This window comes from Apus apus, chromosome 2, assembly GCF_020740795.1.
Source record: "Apus apus isolate bApuApu2 chromosome 2, bApuApu2.pri.cur, whole genome shotgun sequence".
NCBI classification, from domain to species: domain Eukaryota; kingdom Metazoa; phylum Chordata; class Aves; order Apodiformes; family Apodidae; genus Apus; species Apus apus.
Genome location: NC_067283.1, coordinates 72,354,655 through 72,372,104, shown reverse-complemented (window position 1 = coordinate 72,372,104; position 17,450 = coordinate 72,354,655). Strand labels below are relative to the sequence as shown.

Sequence of the window (17,450 nt, the reverse complement as noted above, 5' to 3'; positions counted from 1 at the left end):
GGATCTAGGGAAGAGTTACTTTGTTCGGGTACCCAACACTGGAGGCTGTACTGGCAGAAGAGCCTGGTGTAGAGGGCAGTCCCCAGGCAGCAGAGATTCTGTGTTGTGCTGAGCACCGCAGCCATAGTCTCCATGCTGCTGATAACGATTATCTTCACTGGGGCCATTCACTCCTGTGAGTTGGATCTTAAAGGTTGTCCTTTTGCCTAGCATACCGTGCATTCACTTCCCCCAACATGTTTGTCTCACTCTTGCAAAAGCTTTGTTTATTTTCTACACGGCTACAAGGAAGAGTGTCACTCACAATGCAATTAGTGAGGATCCTGGTGCTGATCAAGGGTCTCCCACACATCTTGAAAGATAACATCACCTTCAAGCAAAGTAAATAGGTAGAACAGGAGGTTCCTAAAGTTGAGTCTTACTGTCAAAAGAGTTTTTTACTGTCATCTGCTTTCTCTTTTAGGGAAAGCTTTGAGAGAAGTGAATCCAGGGAACAGCACGTCCCAGCGGCAATGTGCTTGTACGATGGGCTACCACTGGAACGAAGACTGCGACTGCTGTCAGCGCAACACCGTGTGCGCACCAGGATTTGGAGTTGAGCATCCTGGTAAGTTACAGAAAGAGGATGTGAAATGTCCAGCTCTTTGCATTTTGAAGGTTTCTGCCTCTGTAGTATGAACAGTATCTTGGATCCAGTGACTTCTGCAAGACATCGTGTGGACACGGCAATAGTTGTGTTTCAGTGTGTTTGCTGAGGTGTCTGACTGTGAGTCACTAGGATATGCGTTGCTCCAGTATTCAGAGAAGTGGTGCATTGGTGCTGAGGTCGGATTTGAAATCAGCTTTTGTCCAGTGACTTTGCTTTGCCATTTTGTCTTGTTATAAGCAAGTTAAAAGTGATTAACACATTTAAACTAGTACAAGTATTCTTTATTTTAGATGACTCGAAATGCAAAGATTTATTACAGACATTTAATTTAGTCCTAAGTCTGATCAAAACCAAAATACAAGTATTTTGTGGGTGGAAAATAGAGACAGTCAGGTTCAGAGTTGTAAGGAACAGTGGTTACAACTGTGCCAAGCACAAGGAACCCCCAAAATAGCACATAATAGAAAAATGAAGGATGGAATGCTGAAGCACAGTGGTGTTGTTTTGTCTTCAGTCTAGCAAATCCTGATACAGCATTTTGTTTATTGTGGCTTTATAGAAGTGAAAATACCTGTTAGCATCCTTGTCTGTAGTATAACGTTGACACACAGAAGTTAATAGAAGGGGAAGGATACAATAGCTGTGTGTTATTTCACAATAACTGTAAATGGTCCCTGGTCATTTATCGTTTTGATCATGTAGAGAAGTGCTCAGGTGAGATTGGCATACATTTTTTCTTCTTAATGTGACTGTCCTTGCTGCTGTAATGTAATCTAAGCTCCTCTCTTCAGGGAAGCTTTTGGGGAGAGTGGGGAGGAGTGTTGATTGGGTGGATGGGGAACACAGTCACCTTTCCTTCACCGGAAAGGAACCCATGGAAACTCACTATGAAGTTTTTCTTCCTTTACTATACACAGTGCAACAAGACAAGGACACAATGTGTACACCATGTCCCAGAGGCTACTTCTCAAATGTCGCTTCATCCACCGACAAGTGTAAATCCTGGACCAAGTAAGTCCCTGTATATTGTAGAAGGACCATGACAGCCAGAAACCGGGGAGAAGCTTGAGCAAGAGCATTTTTCAGTGGGGTGTTTCAGGCTGTCTGCCGAGTGCACAGAGCATTTTTGTTGGCTGTGCAGCGATAAAGGCATTCCCACACTAAAGCCTGAATGTTCCTTGGGTGGGAGCAAGGAAGAGCAGTAACAGCACAACTGCTGAACGAGCACAGCTTAAAATAAAGAAGGTATCTGAGCTTAATGGTGGAGAAATGCAGGATAAGCATTGAGTGTTACAACAGAAAGTACTACTCTGCATAAGCATAGGAGCCATCACAAGCTCCCTCTTTGAGCATCTAGCCTCTTTGTCTTTCTTTTTCAGCTGTACAGCTCTAGGAATGACAGAAAGTGTGCCTGGGACTGACAAGTCAGATGCAGTTTGTGGAGAAGGGAAGATTCCTGAGCCATCAGAAGATGGTATGTGCCCCTGTACATTTTATCTGTTACAAAGTACCAGGGAGGAGGAGGGATGCGTTTACTAGGAGTTTTGGCTGGCTTAAAACTCCATTCCCATTGTGGATGGGGAGCAGCTGCAGATCAAGACAGCACTCTTGGAAAATCCCAATTGTAAAGATTCCTAAGCCTGACAGCTCTGGTGCCCATGTCCACTACTAAGCAGAGCTTTACACCTCCCAGGGAAACTGCATGGCAAGCAGCATTGTTGTTATACTCATCACCTCCATCACCTTTACAGCTCTTCCATTTTCTCAGCCTGCTAATTTCCACGCACACGTTATCTGTACAAAGGCTACCAGCTTCTCTCCAGGCTTCTTTTATAGTAATACCGTCTCAGCTGAAGGTAGCTCTCCTTTCTTGCCTAGTGCCTATTTCCCTCTCCAGTGTGGGTATGGTACCAGGGAGGCTGCTTGCCTGGTGTGCAGTGACCCTTCATAACCTGAGATAAAGGACAGATATTGCCAGCTGAATTCTACAGTCTCAGTGAGAGGTATGTTTTCCCCCCCTGAGAGAGAGCAATCACAGCCTAGGGGCTGCTAGCAGATTGCAAGGGGACATTTGTGACTGGATCAAACCTCTCTGAGACACCAAGACTCTAATTTTTATGGAAACGGCTTGGTACCAGGTACCTTCAGTAAGGCTGCTTGTCACAGAACTGCTTGAGTGCTAGCACTGTTGTGCTTATTACAGAAACTAAAAATCAAAGAGGAAGGAAGAAAATCCTTCTCCTTTGGAAAAGCAGGTAAAATGAGCATGGATTGTCATACTGTCGAGCACGAGCTGCATGTTGATGGCACTATCTTTTTTATATCCTGCAGGAGCAAACAGAATCTTATACGTGTTGATTGTCATCTTGTTTTTTGTGGCACTAATTGGCATTGTCATCTTCATCATATACTACAAGAATAAGGGAAAAAAGCTGACAGGTATGTGATAGCTAACGACATTCATGAACATGACAGCTGCGTGGCTGGCTGTGCGCTCTCGATTTTCATGAGTAACCACCAGGTTAAGAAACTCAGGACTTCTGTGCTGTCCCTGTATCTGTCCATATGAATATGCTTTAACTAGCACAAATCCAGGCTTCAAATTCCTTTCCTCTAGGCAGGGAGTGTATTACACTTACACATACAACATAGCACTTGGTATCCTCCAGCAGCCCTGACCAGGGGGTGCCCACCCTTGGGGCAGCCGCAGCCACAGCTTTTATAGCAGCACGGCTACTCTGCACCATGTGGCACAGGCAGACCCCCCAGCCAAGGGGAAGCAGGGACAGTCACTGCGGGCTTTCACCCTCTCCTGTCTCCTTCTTCCCTCTTCCCCTGAAACCTACATCTGGGTGGGTTAAAATACGATCTTAAAGATGAAAGCCTCATGTGTTTTTGAAAACATGATGGAAGCAATGTTTTTTAGCTGGAGGTCAAAGTTCTGATGATGTACTGAAGAAATAGCAGAAGTAATAGAATAAATAATAAAAGTAAAAAATAGAAATATTTTAGCAAAGGCACACAGGATAACAGTGGGGAATTTAAAATATTATAAATATTTCAGAAATACCTCCAGTAGTTACTCAACTCTTTGTTAAGGCCAGGATCTCCTTAGGAAACAATATACTCTTGTTGTTCTTTTAATTTTTTATTTTTATTCCTCTACACATGGAAAGCTTTTCCTAGTGTAGTTTTTCCATCATCTCCTTTCGCAGACCCTAACAGTTGATTAAATATTTTGGGAGCAGTGGAAGGGAAGACAGCTCTCTTGTAAAGTATGTTTCAGCCTGTGTTTTAGAAATCGGCTGCCTCTGCCGCACTAAACACGGGTTGTGCTAAATCTGGAATTCCTGGGATGGGCTGGAGGAAATGGTGACTCTCCTTGCAAACCAAATGCTTGCAATGCAAAACAGGTTAAAGGGTGATGCTCTCTATTTGACATTTCTGTTGCCCTACAGCTCTGCAGTGACAGTCCTCTGCTGCCTTTGCATGGCAAATCCTGCTAACTAGAGCCCCTGAGACTTGCAGGCTCAGGAAGCAGCTCTGCCTACTTGGGGACTGATGGTAAATGTGCAGACTTAACATCAGAGGAACAGAATTGTTGCTGGTAACTGGCAATGGCTGCAGAGCTGTTCTATCTTCAGACGTACAAAATCAAATCTACACTAGACCTGAGTCCTACAAAATCTCCTGAAAATATAAACAGAAAACAAAAAGACTTGCTAACTGTAAGAAAGTGGCAGTCTTTACCATAAAGAATTATTGGGCTGAAAGCTTTTCTGTGGGAGATACTCCAATTAAGTGAAGTTTCCCATTAAGTACACCCTGATGAAGTGGAATACACTGTACATGAGCCTGCCATCCTGTGGTTTCAGTGGCTTACCTCTTCTCTCCAGGCTCCTCACCCCTGTCTGAGAATGGTCTTCGGGCCATCCATGTGACTTCTCCTGAAATAGACTGTATGGCTTCAAGCGGGTCAGGCCAGTCATAGTTTGGTGTGACATATGACCAGGAAAGAAACCCCATTTGATGTGGAACACAGTTTAACCGTGGTCTATTTTAGGAGCTTGGAAACATTTGTTCCATAGAAAATATATCCCTGTTCCAGTTACAATGAATCCTCAGCTGGACCGATGCTGGGACACTTGAAGAGTCAGTAATAACAATCTTGTTGGTTTTCATTTAATATGGTATTGCGGATCGTGAATGACTGTGGGTATTTAGGTATGTGGCTGACTTCAGTGCCTGCTATACATTACAGCTATTCTTTTTGTTTTCCCTGCAGCAGATCTACAGAATTGGGCTAATGAAGTGTGCAGCCAAATAAAAGGAACAAAGGTAGAGTCAAAGGCACTAACATTTTCTCTGATTTATGTTTTCCACATGGCATTCCTGACAACCCTCCTGAAGTAGACTCCATGTTCATGTTTGGCTAGAAAACAAGTTCTAAGTTCTTCAAAAAATGCTCAGTTTTGGCTTTTCCAGTCTGGTTTTCTGTAAATGTGAGGCATATGATATCACCATTCTCAAATAGCTTCTGAACCTGATGTCTGGTTTCAGCCAATTTTAATAGTGGGAAAAGTCTCTTTGGTGATTAAACATCTATGAGGAGAAAATTAAACATGAGCCCACCAGTTGCAGAACACCTGGGACTGCCTAGGAGAGAGCATTTCTTAATCATAAGAGCAGGAAAAGCTTCAGTTGAGTTTGAACCTTTTTACATACCGGAGTCCTTACAGAGGAGAAACCTGAATTTGGGGCAATACCAAGCACAGAACCACGAGACAAAGAACTGGCTGTGAGACCCCTTAATTCTAGTGCTTACAGAAATTCCTCCTGTCCGTTCAGTCGAGAAAAAAGTAAGATTTTCCAAGAAGTTTTGCTCCAGAGCAGCCCCAAATTCCATTCTCAAAACATTCAGATGGGACACAGGTTCAAGTTCAAGTGCACTGCCTGTTTCACACCGTGGAATGTGGGCTGAGGTGTCCCAGGTGCATATTCTCCCCACCACCCCATCTAGGAGCTCTGTCTAGTTTAGCTGTTGAAAGACTCAAATTTTACTGCTACCAAAAAAACCAACCCAAGTCCAGGTTTTTGAGCAGACAGTTCCTCTTTTGTCTGCTAAGTGTTCATGCAAGCTCCTGTGCTGGCAGCTGCTCCAGTCCTCTGGGACAGAGGAGTGAATCAACAGCAATTAGTGGCTGGCAGCATTTACACTCTCTTCTCCATCCTGGAAGATCTGAACGGATGCTAGAAATGAAAGGCAGCGGTTCCCAAACACCCATCATTACCACGCCACTTGCATGAACTGAAGGGAACCCTTGAAGTATTTCCCAGCCCTTTTTTGTGGAGCTGCAACCAAAAATATAGCTTTACTTTGACAAGTACTGGCAGTGTGACGTCATAGGCCTTTGCCTTTGTTGCCTGAACATTTTCCAGGTTAAAGCAACCTTGCCTGTGTGACTTCCTTTTTTCTAGCCTGTCTTGAGCTCTCAGGATCAACCTAGTTTCTTTCTTCAGTCATTACTGATAATAAAGATTTTGCTCCCAGCAAGGCCTTCACAGATTAACAGCCTTTCAGATGCACAGATGACTCAGGGGATTTCCAAACCTTATAAGCAGTTAGATAGGTCTTACCGGTGGCCCCTAAGGAACAGCAGAATCCAGAGACTCTTTCAGATTTGCTAATTCTCAAATGCCTTCTTAAGAACTAAGAATTGTCATCTCCCAGAATTAAATGTTATTGGCCCCCAAGCCAGCAGGTATTTCTTTGAACATCCACTGAGCCCAGCATCACCAGTCACGGTTTCTCAGCAGAACAGAATTACACTTCCAGACTCAAATATAGCGGTACTGCTCACCTTGAGGAAGAATTAATATCACTCTGCTCCTTCTTTATCTAGAAAACAACCTTCTGCTGATCTATTTGTTAAACACGTTTTTTTATTTTGAATTTATTTCAGGAGCCACCAAGGGATGCGTTTGTTACTATGAACACCACGAATGCTGCTGTCCCTCAGACATCTGAAGGCATGTGTCTCCTGGGCCCTGCTGGCTCTCCAGCCCCTGGAAACTTGTGCTGCACCAGCGGCCAGACTCCTTGCGGGAACGGGAGCCCTGGCCTGGTGCCATGCGAGGTGGGAGGGAGCTTCCAAGAGTTTTCTGTGGTAACTGAGACTGATGATAACTTCCCACCGGTTCCCACGGAAGATGAATACATGGATAAGGATCTCAACACCATTGATTATTTATCTTTACTGAGTCAAACTGCCAGTAAAACTGTGTCGTCATTTTCAGAACCAATGGAGACAGGGGAGAATGACAGCTTAAATCAGTACTTCTCAGGGATTGGGAGCTCAGAGGATGTATCAGTCTCTCAAAGCTCTTACCCTTCCTCCAGCACGGTTGGGCCACACATTGTCACAGACAAACTTCTTCAGAAATCTTGCCAGTGTGCCCACAGTTGCCTGAAGGAGACAGGCAACAAAGACACAGATAGTTTTGCAACAAACTATGACTCAGAGAAGATCTGTGTGAGGTGTGGCATTTCATACAGGGAATCTCCCAGAAAGTGGAGCAAGCCCTGTTGTCCTGCAGCTGACTGTGCCTCCACCTCCCCAGAAACTGGATCCTGTGCACAGTGCACCTGTGGCTTGAATTTTCTCTCTGCTGGTCAGAGCACTCTAGCGAGCGATCATGGTATGGAAGATGCATCTTCGGATAGTGGCAACATGAAGTACCAGAACACAAGCAGAAGCACTTCAGGGACAAACAGCAACAGTTCAGACCTCCCTCCAGCATCTGGTAAGCCCATTAGGCTTGAGCTGTGTGGTTGTTTTCTGTGCTAGCTTAGTGTTCTTCAGTGGGTATGATTTAGGTGAGGGAGAGAAGAGTAAAATTATGCCTCCTCACTTAATGGCTCTGAAGTTAATCTAAAAGACAAAAAAGAAATAGCAAGGCCATTTGGTTTGTATTGATTTCTGCAAATAGGATGAGTACTGTGAGGGACCGTTGTCCTGCCCTGATCTAACTAGCAATGCAGAACCCACCTTCTGGCTGTCACTGCAAAGGCCATTCTGTTGTTGAAGTATTTTGGTGATAACAGGTGTGTGTATTGGGGAACACTTAAACGGAGGAGAGTACAGGGACCTAGAGGCCGAGTCAAGAAGGGATGCGTATGACTCAGACAGATGATTTTCCGTTCAACACTGCACACACCATTTTTTGCCTTTAGGTTTAAGTCCAGTTACATTTATATGGTGGTCAGTGAAACTCCAGCTGCAGCTGTAACCTGATGACCACAACTGGGTCTAAGAGAGTATGTCCAATTTTCGGCTTTTAGCTCTTTCTCTTTGTTTTAATTTGCTAGGACTTAAGTGTTTGCCTGAAAATAGTTCCATACAGACTTTGTTTCTCTATACACAAGTGCTCTGTCCCCTAAACGACTCTGAAACACCATCACTAATTACTGACTACCAATTTACCAGTTGAATAAATGTATCAAAATTGTCAAATGAAAGCAAGGAAAAAAAATAATCGCTAGCAGAACTAGCAGAAGGGAAGTTATGAGCCTTTTCTGGATGAAACCTTTCCTCAGACTTTTTTTTCAGTATAAAAGTCTGCAATCTGCCCATCATGGGTTATTAGTTATTTTTTATTATAATATCTTAAAGTCAGATACTCTATTTTTATTTATGTCAGTGCCCTGCCAAGAGTAGTGAGACTTTAGTTTTGACTGGGATGTCTAAATATTACTATAAGACATCACAGCAGTTGTAAATAGTTACCCTTCTTTTAAACCATGCTATGCCTTAAAGTTTCTTACAGAGACATTCTTGTCAGTCTGCCAAAGCCCAAAAGCAACACTTTTGAAGGACCTTCCCCTCTTAACATGGCATGCTTTGTGGGAATCTGAAAGTATGTAGTGTTCATCTTTCTAAGAGCAGATACTCTTTCTGCTGCTTCAGTTTCCTAAAATCACTGCCTGGTCTGTACAAAATTCAGCAATCGTAAACAGAACAGAAGGATTATCCTTTTTTGTTGTTGTTTGAAAGGGATTTTGAGGTACAACTGAAAACCAAGTCATATCTGCCATTTCAGAAGTACTGCTTTTCTTTCTAAATCTGTCATGAAGGGGAAGACAAAATATTAAGTAACAGCAGGGCAAACAGGAGAGCTTGGATTTAAGCGATGTGCTAGAAAGTGCCTTCTTAGATCTGCAGCACAATTTTTTATGGGATTTTGCTTAACTCCGTTCCTTTGGGTATGTACATGCTATAGTGCCACCTGCTGAAACCTGAGCACAGATACAGTGTTCCTAATTTGCCACTTTTTAGGCATGGCTGCCAGCAGATACTGACTGAGGTCTGGGCAGTATGAGAGTGTGAGTTAATCTGTAGGTAACGTGGGTTGCTGGCAAAGGGTTTTTTTCTGTCCACAAAATGGTTGTGCCCCACTGATGACACTTGGTTGCTCAAGGGCTTAGCCGTAGCTTCTGCACTGAAGCACCCGGACCTGACTGGGTCTGCATGTAGAGCTGTGGCTGCATGGGTCGTTTTGCCCGGTCTAATGAAACACCCAAAGGGAATAAATATGCATGCCAAATAACTTTTTGTCTAGCTTCTCAAAGCAGCAGAGACCGCCAGGCTTTGCACATAGTTGTGCTAAGACAGAATGGTACAAAGAGGGTGGATGAAAAATGGGAAGAAAAAGGTCATGGGTAATTCCATAAAGTTTTGGCTTTAGTTCCCTACCACTTAAAATGACAAGAGAAATTGCAAACTGTGTCCCTTCTGTGAAACAACCCTAGAGGACCAAAGTAGGCCTCTGGGCAGATGCCATGAGTTTTTGATCCTTGAAGAACCAAGGAGAGGGATTAGTAAAACGGCCACCTTAGACTTCCGGAGGGCAAACTTTGACCTGCTCAGAAGACTGATTGACAAAGTTCCTTGGGAGGCTGCCTTGAAGGATAAAGGAGTCCAGGAAGGCTGGACATACTTCAAAAAAGGAAGTTTTAAAGGCACAGGAGCAGGCTGTCCCTGTGTGCCAAAAAAACCCAGTAAGCAGGGTAGAAGACCAGCCTGGCTAAATAGGGACCTTAGGAACAAAAAGAGAGTCTATGGCCTCTGAAGGGACAGGTCACTCATGAAGTCTATAAAGATGAAGTGAACCTATGCAGGGTGAAAATTAGGAGAGTCAAAGCACAGCTAGAGCTCAAACTAGCTACAGCTGTTAGGGATAATAAAAAAAAGTTTCTATAAGTTCATTAACAGCAAAAGGAGGATTAGGGAAAATCTCCATCCTTTATTGGATGCAAAGGGAATCTTAGTAACAAAGGATGAGGAAAAGGCTGAGGTGCTCAACACCTACTTTGCCTCAGTCTTTAGCAGTGGAACTAGCTGTTCCATGGATGTACAGCCACATTAGCTAGGAGACAGGGAGGAGAGGTCATCACAGTTAAAGAGGAAGTGGTCAGAGACCTACTACACCACTTAGACACACACAAGTCTATGGGACCGTATGGGCTACATCCAAGGGTGCTGAAAGAGCTGGCAGATGTAATTGCCAAGCCACTTTCCATTATTCACCTGAAGTCCTGGCTAACTGGGGAGGTCCCAGTGGACTGGAGGGTAGCAAATATAGCACCCATCTATAAGAAAGGCAGAAAGGAGGATCCAGGAAACTATGGACCTGTCAGTCTGACCTCGGTACCAGGGAAGGTCATGGAGCAGATCATCTTGAGTGTCATTAGAAGGTATGTAGAGGATAACTAGGGGATCAGGGCCAGTCAGCATGGGTTAATGAAAGGCAGGTCCTGCCTGACAAACCTGATCTCCTTTTATAACCTGATGACCTGACTATTGGACGAGGGAAAGGCTGTGGATATTGTCTATCTGGACCTCCAAAAAGCATTTGACACAGTTCCCCATAGAAGTCTCATAAAAAACCTGGCTGCTCATGGCCTGGATGAGCATATGATCTGCTGGATCAAGCATTGGCTGGACAATCAGGCCCAGAGAGTGGTGGTCAATGGATTCAAAGCCAGCTGGGTCCAGTCACAAGTGGTGTTCCTCAGGGCTCAGTGCTGGGACCATTTCTGTTTAACATCTTTATTGAAGATCTTGTTAAGGTCATAGAGTGTATTATCAGTAAGTTTGCAGATGACACCAAGCTAGGCGGGAGTGTTGATCTGCATGAGGATAGGGAGACTCTACAGAGAGACTTGGATAGATTGGATCGTTGGGCTAATGTTAATGGTGTGGGCTTCAACAAGGCCAAGTGCCAGGTCCTGCACTTGGGCCACAACAGCCCCAAGCAATGCTCCAGGCTTGGGGAAGTGTGGCTGGGAAGTGTCTGGCAGAAAGGGACCTGGGGGTTCTCACTGACAAGCGGCTGAACATGAGCCAGCAGTGTGCCCAGGTGGCCAAGAAAGCCAATGGCATCCTGGCCTGTATCAGAAATAGTGTGACCAGCAGAAGTAGAGAGGGGATTGTCCCCCTGTACTCAGCACTGGTGAAGCCACACCTGGAGTATTGTGTCCAGTTTTGGGCACCTCAATTCAAGAGGGATCTCAAGGTGCTGGAGCGAGTACAGAGGAGGGCAACAAAGCTGGTGAAGGGCCTAGAGAATAAATCTTATGAAGAACATTTGAAGGAGCTGGGAGTGTTTAGTTTGGGGAAGAGGAGGCTGAGGGGAGACCTCATCAGTCTCTACAACTACCTGAAAGGTCATTGTAGAGGGGTTGGTGCTGGTCTCTTTTCACAGATAATTAGTGACAGAACAAGAGGGAATGGCTTCAAGCTGCAACAGGGGAGGTTTAGACTGGACATTAGGAAAAATGTTTTCACAGAAAGAGTGGTTAGACACCGAAATAGGCTGCCCAGGGAGGTGGTTGAGTCACCATTTCTGGATGTGTTTAAGGGTCGTTTGGATGTGGTGTTGGTGGATATAGTTTAGGGAAGAACTTTGTAGAGTAGGGATGATGGTTGGACTCAGTGATCCCAAGGGGCTTTTCCAACCTGAATAGTTCTATGATTCTGTTTACAGGAGTCACTACCAGAATGGAGATAAGCCTTCAAGTATTCTTTCAAACCCCCCAAGCCTGGAGGCAGTCAGAACACAAAGCATCATTTTATGACCACATCAAGTCACGTGTGGGGCATGTATGGAAAAATGCCTTTACTTACCTGCTGAAGGTGTCCCTTATACTTTCCAGGTTGGGAGCACATCTCTTAGTGCAGTCCAGGAAGCTCTTGTGTCCATTTGTTACGCTTTTGGGCCTCAAATATCCTTTTGTTTCAGCACAGGGTCTTCAGAAAGCGGTGAGGATTTGCCAGCTATGTTCAACTAAACATTATAAATGTGTTAATCTGTGTTGTGGGTTGTTATTTTTTTCCCTCCCCACTGTCACATCTATTTCTAAATTCTTGATCCCGTACTGAGCACTGGTAACTATTCCACAGTACCTTTTGTGAGTGACAGGCAATCTGTATAAAGGCAGTTATTTTTGTACTCCCTTTATGCCTAAGAGTTGTGTTGATGGCAAACAGCCCAACCGAATTGAACACAGGGGAAGCAACCAGCAGGGGAAAAACTCCTGCAGAGAAAATTCTTGCTGACACCTCATGTTAATTAACGACAGTTGGAAAGAAAGCAAAGAGCTAGCAATGCCGTGGTTTAGCTACAATAAATAGGATTGCCTGGGGGCGGGGGGGCAGCTATTAAAGAGAGGCTCGAGTGCTACCCAGACTTGGTTATGAGCAGGCACAGGTCTTAACTCAGCACAACTGGACCCCAGTGTCCATTGCTGTTGTGCAAACATCCCCTGTGGCCACTAGAAAAACAGCATCTATCTGGGCTGGGCCATGCTTAGCTTGAATGAAAATGGGAACTTCTCAAGTGTTGAGGAATGTAATGAGGAAAGGCACAAAATGTCTAAAAGGTGTCAGATGAGTCTGCAAGTAATGATTAAGTGAAGCACAGCAGGAAAAAAAACATTTTTTAGGAAGAGTTTTTGTAGGCTAGGAAGATTTTTTTGTTTCCACTTGGCTGCTTCAGTTTGTTTAATTTTGAAACTTCAACAAGTTTGTTAGTTTGTTGTTGAAAGTTTGCTCTCAGTTTTCTTCTTCCTGCTCTGAGGGAGGTTTATTAATTCCCAGAGCCTGGTTCTGTTGTGACTTGAGTCTGCCTTGAATGGCAGAAAGATTGAATTTGTACTGAAAAATCTCTAACTGCAGGTAGAGTGACTGAAACCCTAACTCTGTTAGATTGCTATAATATAGACTCTGCCTCTTCACCGGAGTCAGTTTATATCCAGGCAAATCCATGAGGGCACTAGGTGAGTACCAGAATGTACCTACATGGAAGACCAGGACAATGTAAGATAACTGTATAAGCTCCATGTCCTTTGGACACTGTGTGACTTGTATGCTTTGATGCTGAGTCTCAGTATTTATTCACTGAGCCTGCTACCTAGCCCACATGGTAGGATTGATAGTTTACCAAAGAGAAAAAACCAAACCGATGTGATGTCTGGAACTCTAAAAAAAAAATATCTCATCATTAGAAATAATGACCATTTCCTCAGAAGCCGAGGGTGGAGGCAGTTTGGATGCAGCTTGTACATCACGCAGCTTGGGGAGCACAAGATGACTGTGCTCTCTCTTGCTTTCCCAGACCACAATTGAGGGAGATGATGTTTCCGAGTCTTCCAGACAGGCTCCCATGGATGACAGGCTTCATCCTGAGAAGACAGAATTGGAAATAATGAAAAGGTCCAGTGGAAGGCATTGATTATAAGAGCATCCCCACGTCACGGGGAAAATATAATGGAACAAAAGTAAAGCCGCCAAAGCAGATAAAGTTCATTGCGCTAAGTGTCCGTCTCATGAGGGGAAAATATTAATCACGTGTGTCTTCTTTTCTCCCCCCTCCTTCCGCAGGAAATGTGACTGGAAACAGTAACTCCACCTTTATCTCAAGTGGACAAGTAATGAATTTCAAGGGCGACATCATTGTTGTCTACCTTAGCCAGAACTCCCAGGAGGGGGCAACGGCCTCAGGGCCGAGCGAGGAGAACGTGGGCAGCCCGGTGCAGGAGGAGAACCTCAGCCGCTGCGAGACCTTTGCCGGCAACGCCCAGCACTACAAGGAGAAGTGTGCCGAGCTGCAGGGCGCCTGCCCGGCCGCCGGGACTGGGCGGCCATGGCCTCCTGCCAGACCCCTGGCCCAGGAACAGGGCCTGCCCCGCCGTGACCGGGCCCTACAGCCCGTGCAGGAGGAGGGGAAGTTGGGACATTCCTCCGAGAAGGTCTTGAACTGAGGCGAGCGGGTGTCCTTGCTGCGGGACGGGGCGCTGGCCGGGCAGCCCGCCAGAGGGTGTTGGGGCTGCTGCGGGGCTGCCCACATCTCGGGTGTTGGGGCAGATTCAGAGACTGTTGCTGCCTCTGGTGTCTCCTGGGAAATTTTACAGCTCGAAGGGACCCTTGTGGTGCACGTGGTGGTGGTCTCGCTGGGGGTGTTGCCAGTGGGGACCGGTGCAGGCGTGAAGCCGGGCGTGCTGCCCCTGTTGCAGGGGCGGTGACAGGGCTTGCCCGTCTCCCTGGTGGGGCAGTGGGCTTCCCCACCTGCCCACCACCCCCTCCTCTGCCCCTGGCAGCTCTCCCTGGCCAGGCAGCAGAGCTGAGGAGATCCTTCAGGCCAGCGACTTTGCAAGGAGGAGAGCAGCATTGCTGGCCGTGTGCACTGGGTGCTGCCCAGAGAGGGGACGACAAGGTGGAGGACCGCACTGAAAGGAGCCCCTGAGATCCGCCTTGGGGTTTTCTTTTTGCAACTAAGCTGCACCCATTTTGCTGTTTGGCTGGGTCTTGGGCCTCCTCAAAGCCTCTGGTGGTGGAAGGAAGCATTGGCCACCTCTGCCTCTGAGCCTAGTGCTGCTGCCCACCTTCGCCTCTGCATGGGGATGGTGCTATCAGCCCTTCCCTCCTTTCCCCAAGACTGCAGATGCTCCAGACTCAAATCAGAGCCAGGATCCTGTTCTCTCCCTTATTATCTTGTGGGTGTGAATAGGTGTAACAGTGCCCCATGTGCATGGCAACAGGCAAAATAGAGCTGATATGCCTTACAAGCATATTTGATTAATCCTGAGCGAAGAGCATTTACAGTTTTGAACCCTAATTCACCTCTGCTTTATTGCACCTCACCAAAGGAATTCAGATCTCTGAAGATAAGAGGGATACGTGCCCAGCACGCTGCTGTATGAATAATGTCACTGAAGTTTAAGACACAGAGATACTAGCAGGTGGAGGAAGGGTCTACAATAACCAGTTGTGGACATTACATGAGTGACAGGAGAGGGAGGAATTACTCAAAGATGGAGAATTTGGTCATGGTCAAACACATTCTTTCACCTGCCCAAACAATTTTGTCATTCCCTCTGATATTTCTGTTAGTAAACAGAGTTTTATGTAAGCAGCATGAAACTATTTCCAAAGCTTGGCCTGTCTGAGCTGAAATCAGAGTGTAGCCACTGTCAAACTGAGAGTTGATAAGCAATGGGACCAAAAGGTTGGATTTAAAGAATAATAGTAGTTGTAGTTAGAAGGGAACCTCAGATACTCAATTGCCTTAAGTTCAGGTCCTGTATCCTGCAGCCTCCTCTGGCAGCCACTTTGGAGAGAGAGGTGAAGAGAATAGTGACTCAAGGAGATCCCAAGAGGAAAAGATGATATTTTTAATGATTTCTCGACAAGGGATAATTTTCTGGCACGTGAGCACTGCAGGAGGCTGCTGTCTTCAGTCTGAGCTTACAGGAAGGCCAGTCCTGTTTCCTGTCAGACAGCAAAGGGATCTCTTATCTAGTGTGATCTCATCTGCCCTGACTGAAAACGTCTGTGATAACGAGGGCTCCTCTTTGAGGAGGGTTTAAAGCCAAGGGGTTCACTGCATAGCTGCTCTGTTTGCAGTAGTACTGCTCTGTGGGTGAAGAGCACCTATAAAGCTGGCAAAGCCACCACTGTGTCAGTGTGACCTGGTCCATAAAACAAAAGGACAGGCTTAGCCACCTTCACCTCTCAGGAGAACGATTCTGCATTATTTATATGTCTGGCATACAAAGTTCAGCACAGATTTACAAGACTCTCTCTTGAGTGGCTGGTAAAAATTATGCAGGAACAACCAGTTTCTTTTTCACGTCTGCATGGCCTTCAGAAAATTGGACCATCCTAGCCTAGACTCAGCCAGGTAGGTAGGTTGTCCCATTCAGTGATGGCCCAAGTTACTTCTGCTTCTTTGAAGGGGTGTAACCGAGGCTCTCTCTCTCATCTGTGGTATTCTTTTGTGTTTCCTGCTGGATCCTTTAACAACAACCTCATTCTAGCCTCTTCTGGCCTAATTGTGTATCCCCTAGGCATTGCTGCAGTAGGGACAAGGAAACAGAGCCTCCATCGTGTTCATGCAAGGTGGTGCAGATATTTTCCCACTTCATTTTTTGAGTCATACTTTCCTGGAAGGCATTCCATCAGCCTCACTTACAGGGCAGGAGGGACTGAATTAATGTGTTCAGCTCTAGGTAAACTACCTGTCTGCAGGTCTGTCTCCTCCTCTTTTCTACCTCTGCAGCTTCTTTCTTCCCTTGGCTTGATTCTGCCACCAGAAAGCAGGCTCAAAATCCTGATTTCAGAGAAGACAATGGGAAGTTTACTACCTGTCCTCAGTGAGGACACATTTTTCATTCACTGAACCACAAGATCCTGAGCAAGGATTGAAACTAGGATCATCAGCAAGCATGAAGAAATGGGTCATAGTGATCTCCACCCTTTGCCTCTCCTTTATGTGAAATGCACCAACAGATCAGATTCTTTTTCTTCCTTCAGAGTCTATCCAAAAGTGAAGAAGCCATATCACACTCATCAGCATGCTGCACATTCCCCAGGCCTCTGCCTGGCTGCTTAGACGTGGACCCCAAAGGAACTTACTTATGCTCATGATTTCATTTGTCAGTGGTTTGAAGGTGGGGCTGTTCTTTAACATCTGTTTGTACAATGGGGCCCGAAGCATAGGGCACTATTTTGGAGGCTTCTGGCTGCTATTGTAATACACATAATTAATGAGAATAAAAATCTTAAGGATCTACTTGAGTAAAGATTTTATGCAAATTAACAAAGAGAACAAAATACATTATTATATATCCATCCTTATTTTGGCGCCCCCCAAAAAATAATGATCAAACTTGAGTATAAAAACATTCCTGGTTTGACATTTGTAACTTTTTTGGTGTACAGAATTGTTGTAACAAGAAGTGCTTCCCTCCCCTGTGTGTGCTGCAACAACGCAGAAGTGCATCCGCGCACACGCGTGGGCCTGAACAGGAGCTCTTCTAGCTCTGGTGTGGTAACGCTTTACTGCTGAGAGCTGGGTGCTCATTCCAGCTCATTCCTGAAGTCTCCCCCTGCACAGCGTGTGTTTTTGCAAGTCTTTCAGTACGAGGAATCACAGCATGCGTGATCCATAATGAATATACTAGGCGCTTCTGAAACGCAGCCACCTCAGACCTGGCAGGGCAGCAGCAATTCTGCAGCTAACCACAGGAGAACAAGGAACTGTCTTTTGCTCAAGGACACTGGAGCCGTCCCTCTTATCCCCATGGAAAACAATATGGCATTAAAGATCAATACAGACGGCAACTGCTGTTAACCTGTGTGCTTTACTATAAGTTCACAGAGAGATTGGAAGTCACTCTGCAAGTCTTGCAGCGTATCTGGGAGTAGCATTGCTAATGTCATAATTTATACTAGCCCATTCA

At 45.5% G+C, this 17,450-nt stretch overlaps 1 protein-coding gene across 1 annotated transcript in view; it reads left to right on the top strand.

Moving 5' to 3' along the window:
- TNFRSF11A (TNF receptor superfamily member 11a) overlaps nucleotides 1-16,778 on the top strand; it is a 30,258-nt gene extending 13,480 nt beyond the window's left edge. Inside the window, exons 4-10 of the mRNA XM_051612192.1 lie at nucleotides 464-607; nucleotides 1,567-1,660; nucleotides 2,029-2,123; nucleotides 2,981-3,088; nucleotides 4,935-4,987; nucleotides 6,613-7,453; nucleotides 13,591-16,778. Of these exons, the coding sequence (XP_051468152.1) occupies nucleotides 464-607; nucleotides 1,567-1,660; nucleotides 2,029-2,123; nucleotides 2,981-3,088; nucleotides 4,935-4,987; nucleotides 6,613-7,453; nucleotides 13,591-13,970 (1,715 nt within the window). The 3' untranslated portion in view covers nucleotides 13,971-16,778. The remainder of the gene's footprint in view (nucleotides 1-463; nucleotides 608-1,566; nucleotides 1,661-2,028; nucleotides 2,124-2,980; nucleotides 3,089-4,934; nucleotides 4,988-6,612; nucleotides 7,454-13,590) is intronic.
- The last annotated feature ends 672 nt before the right edge of the window (nucleotides 16,779-17,450 follow it).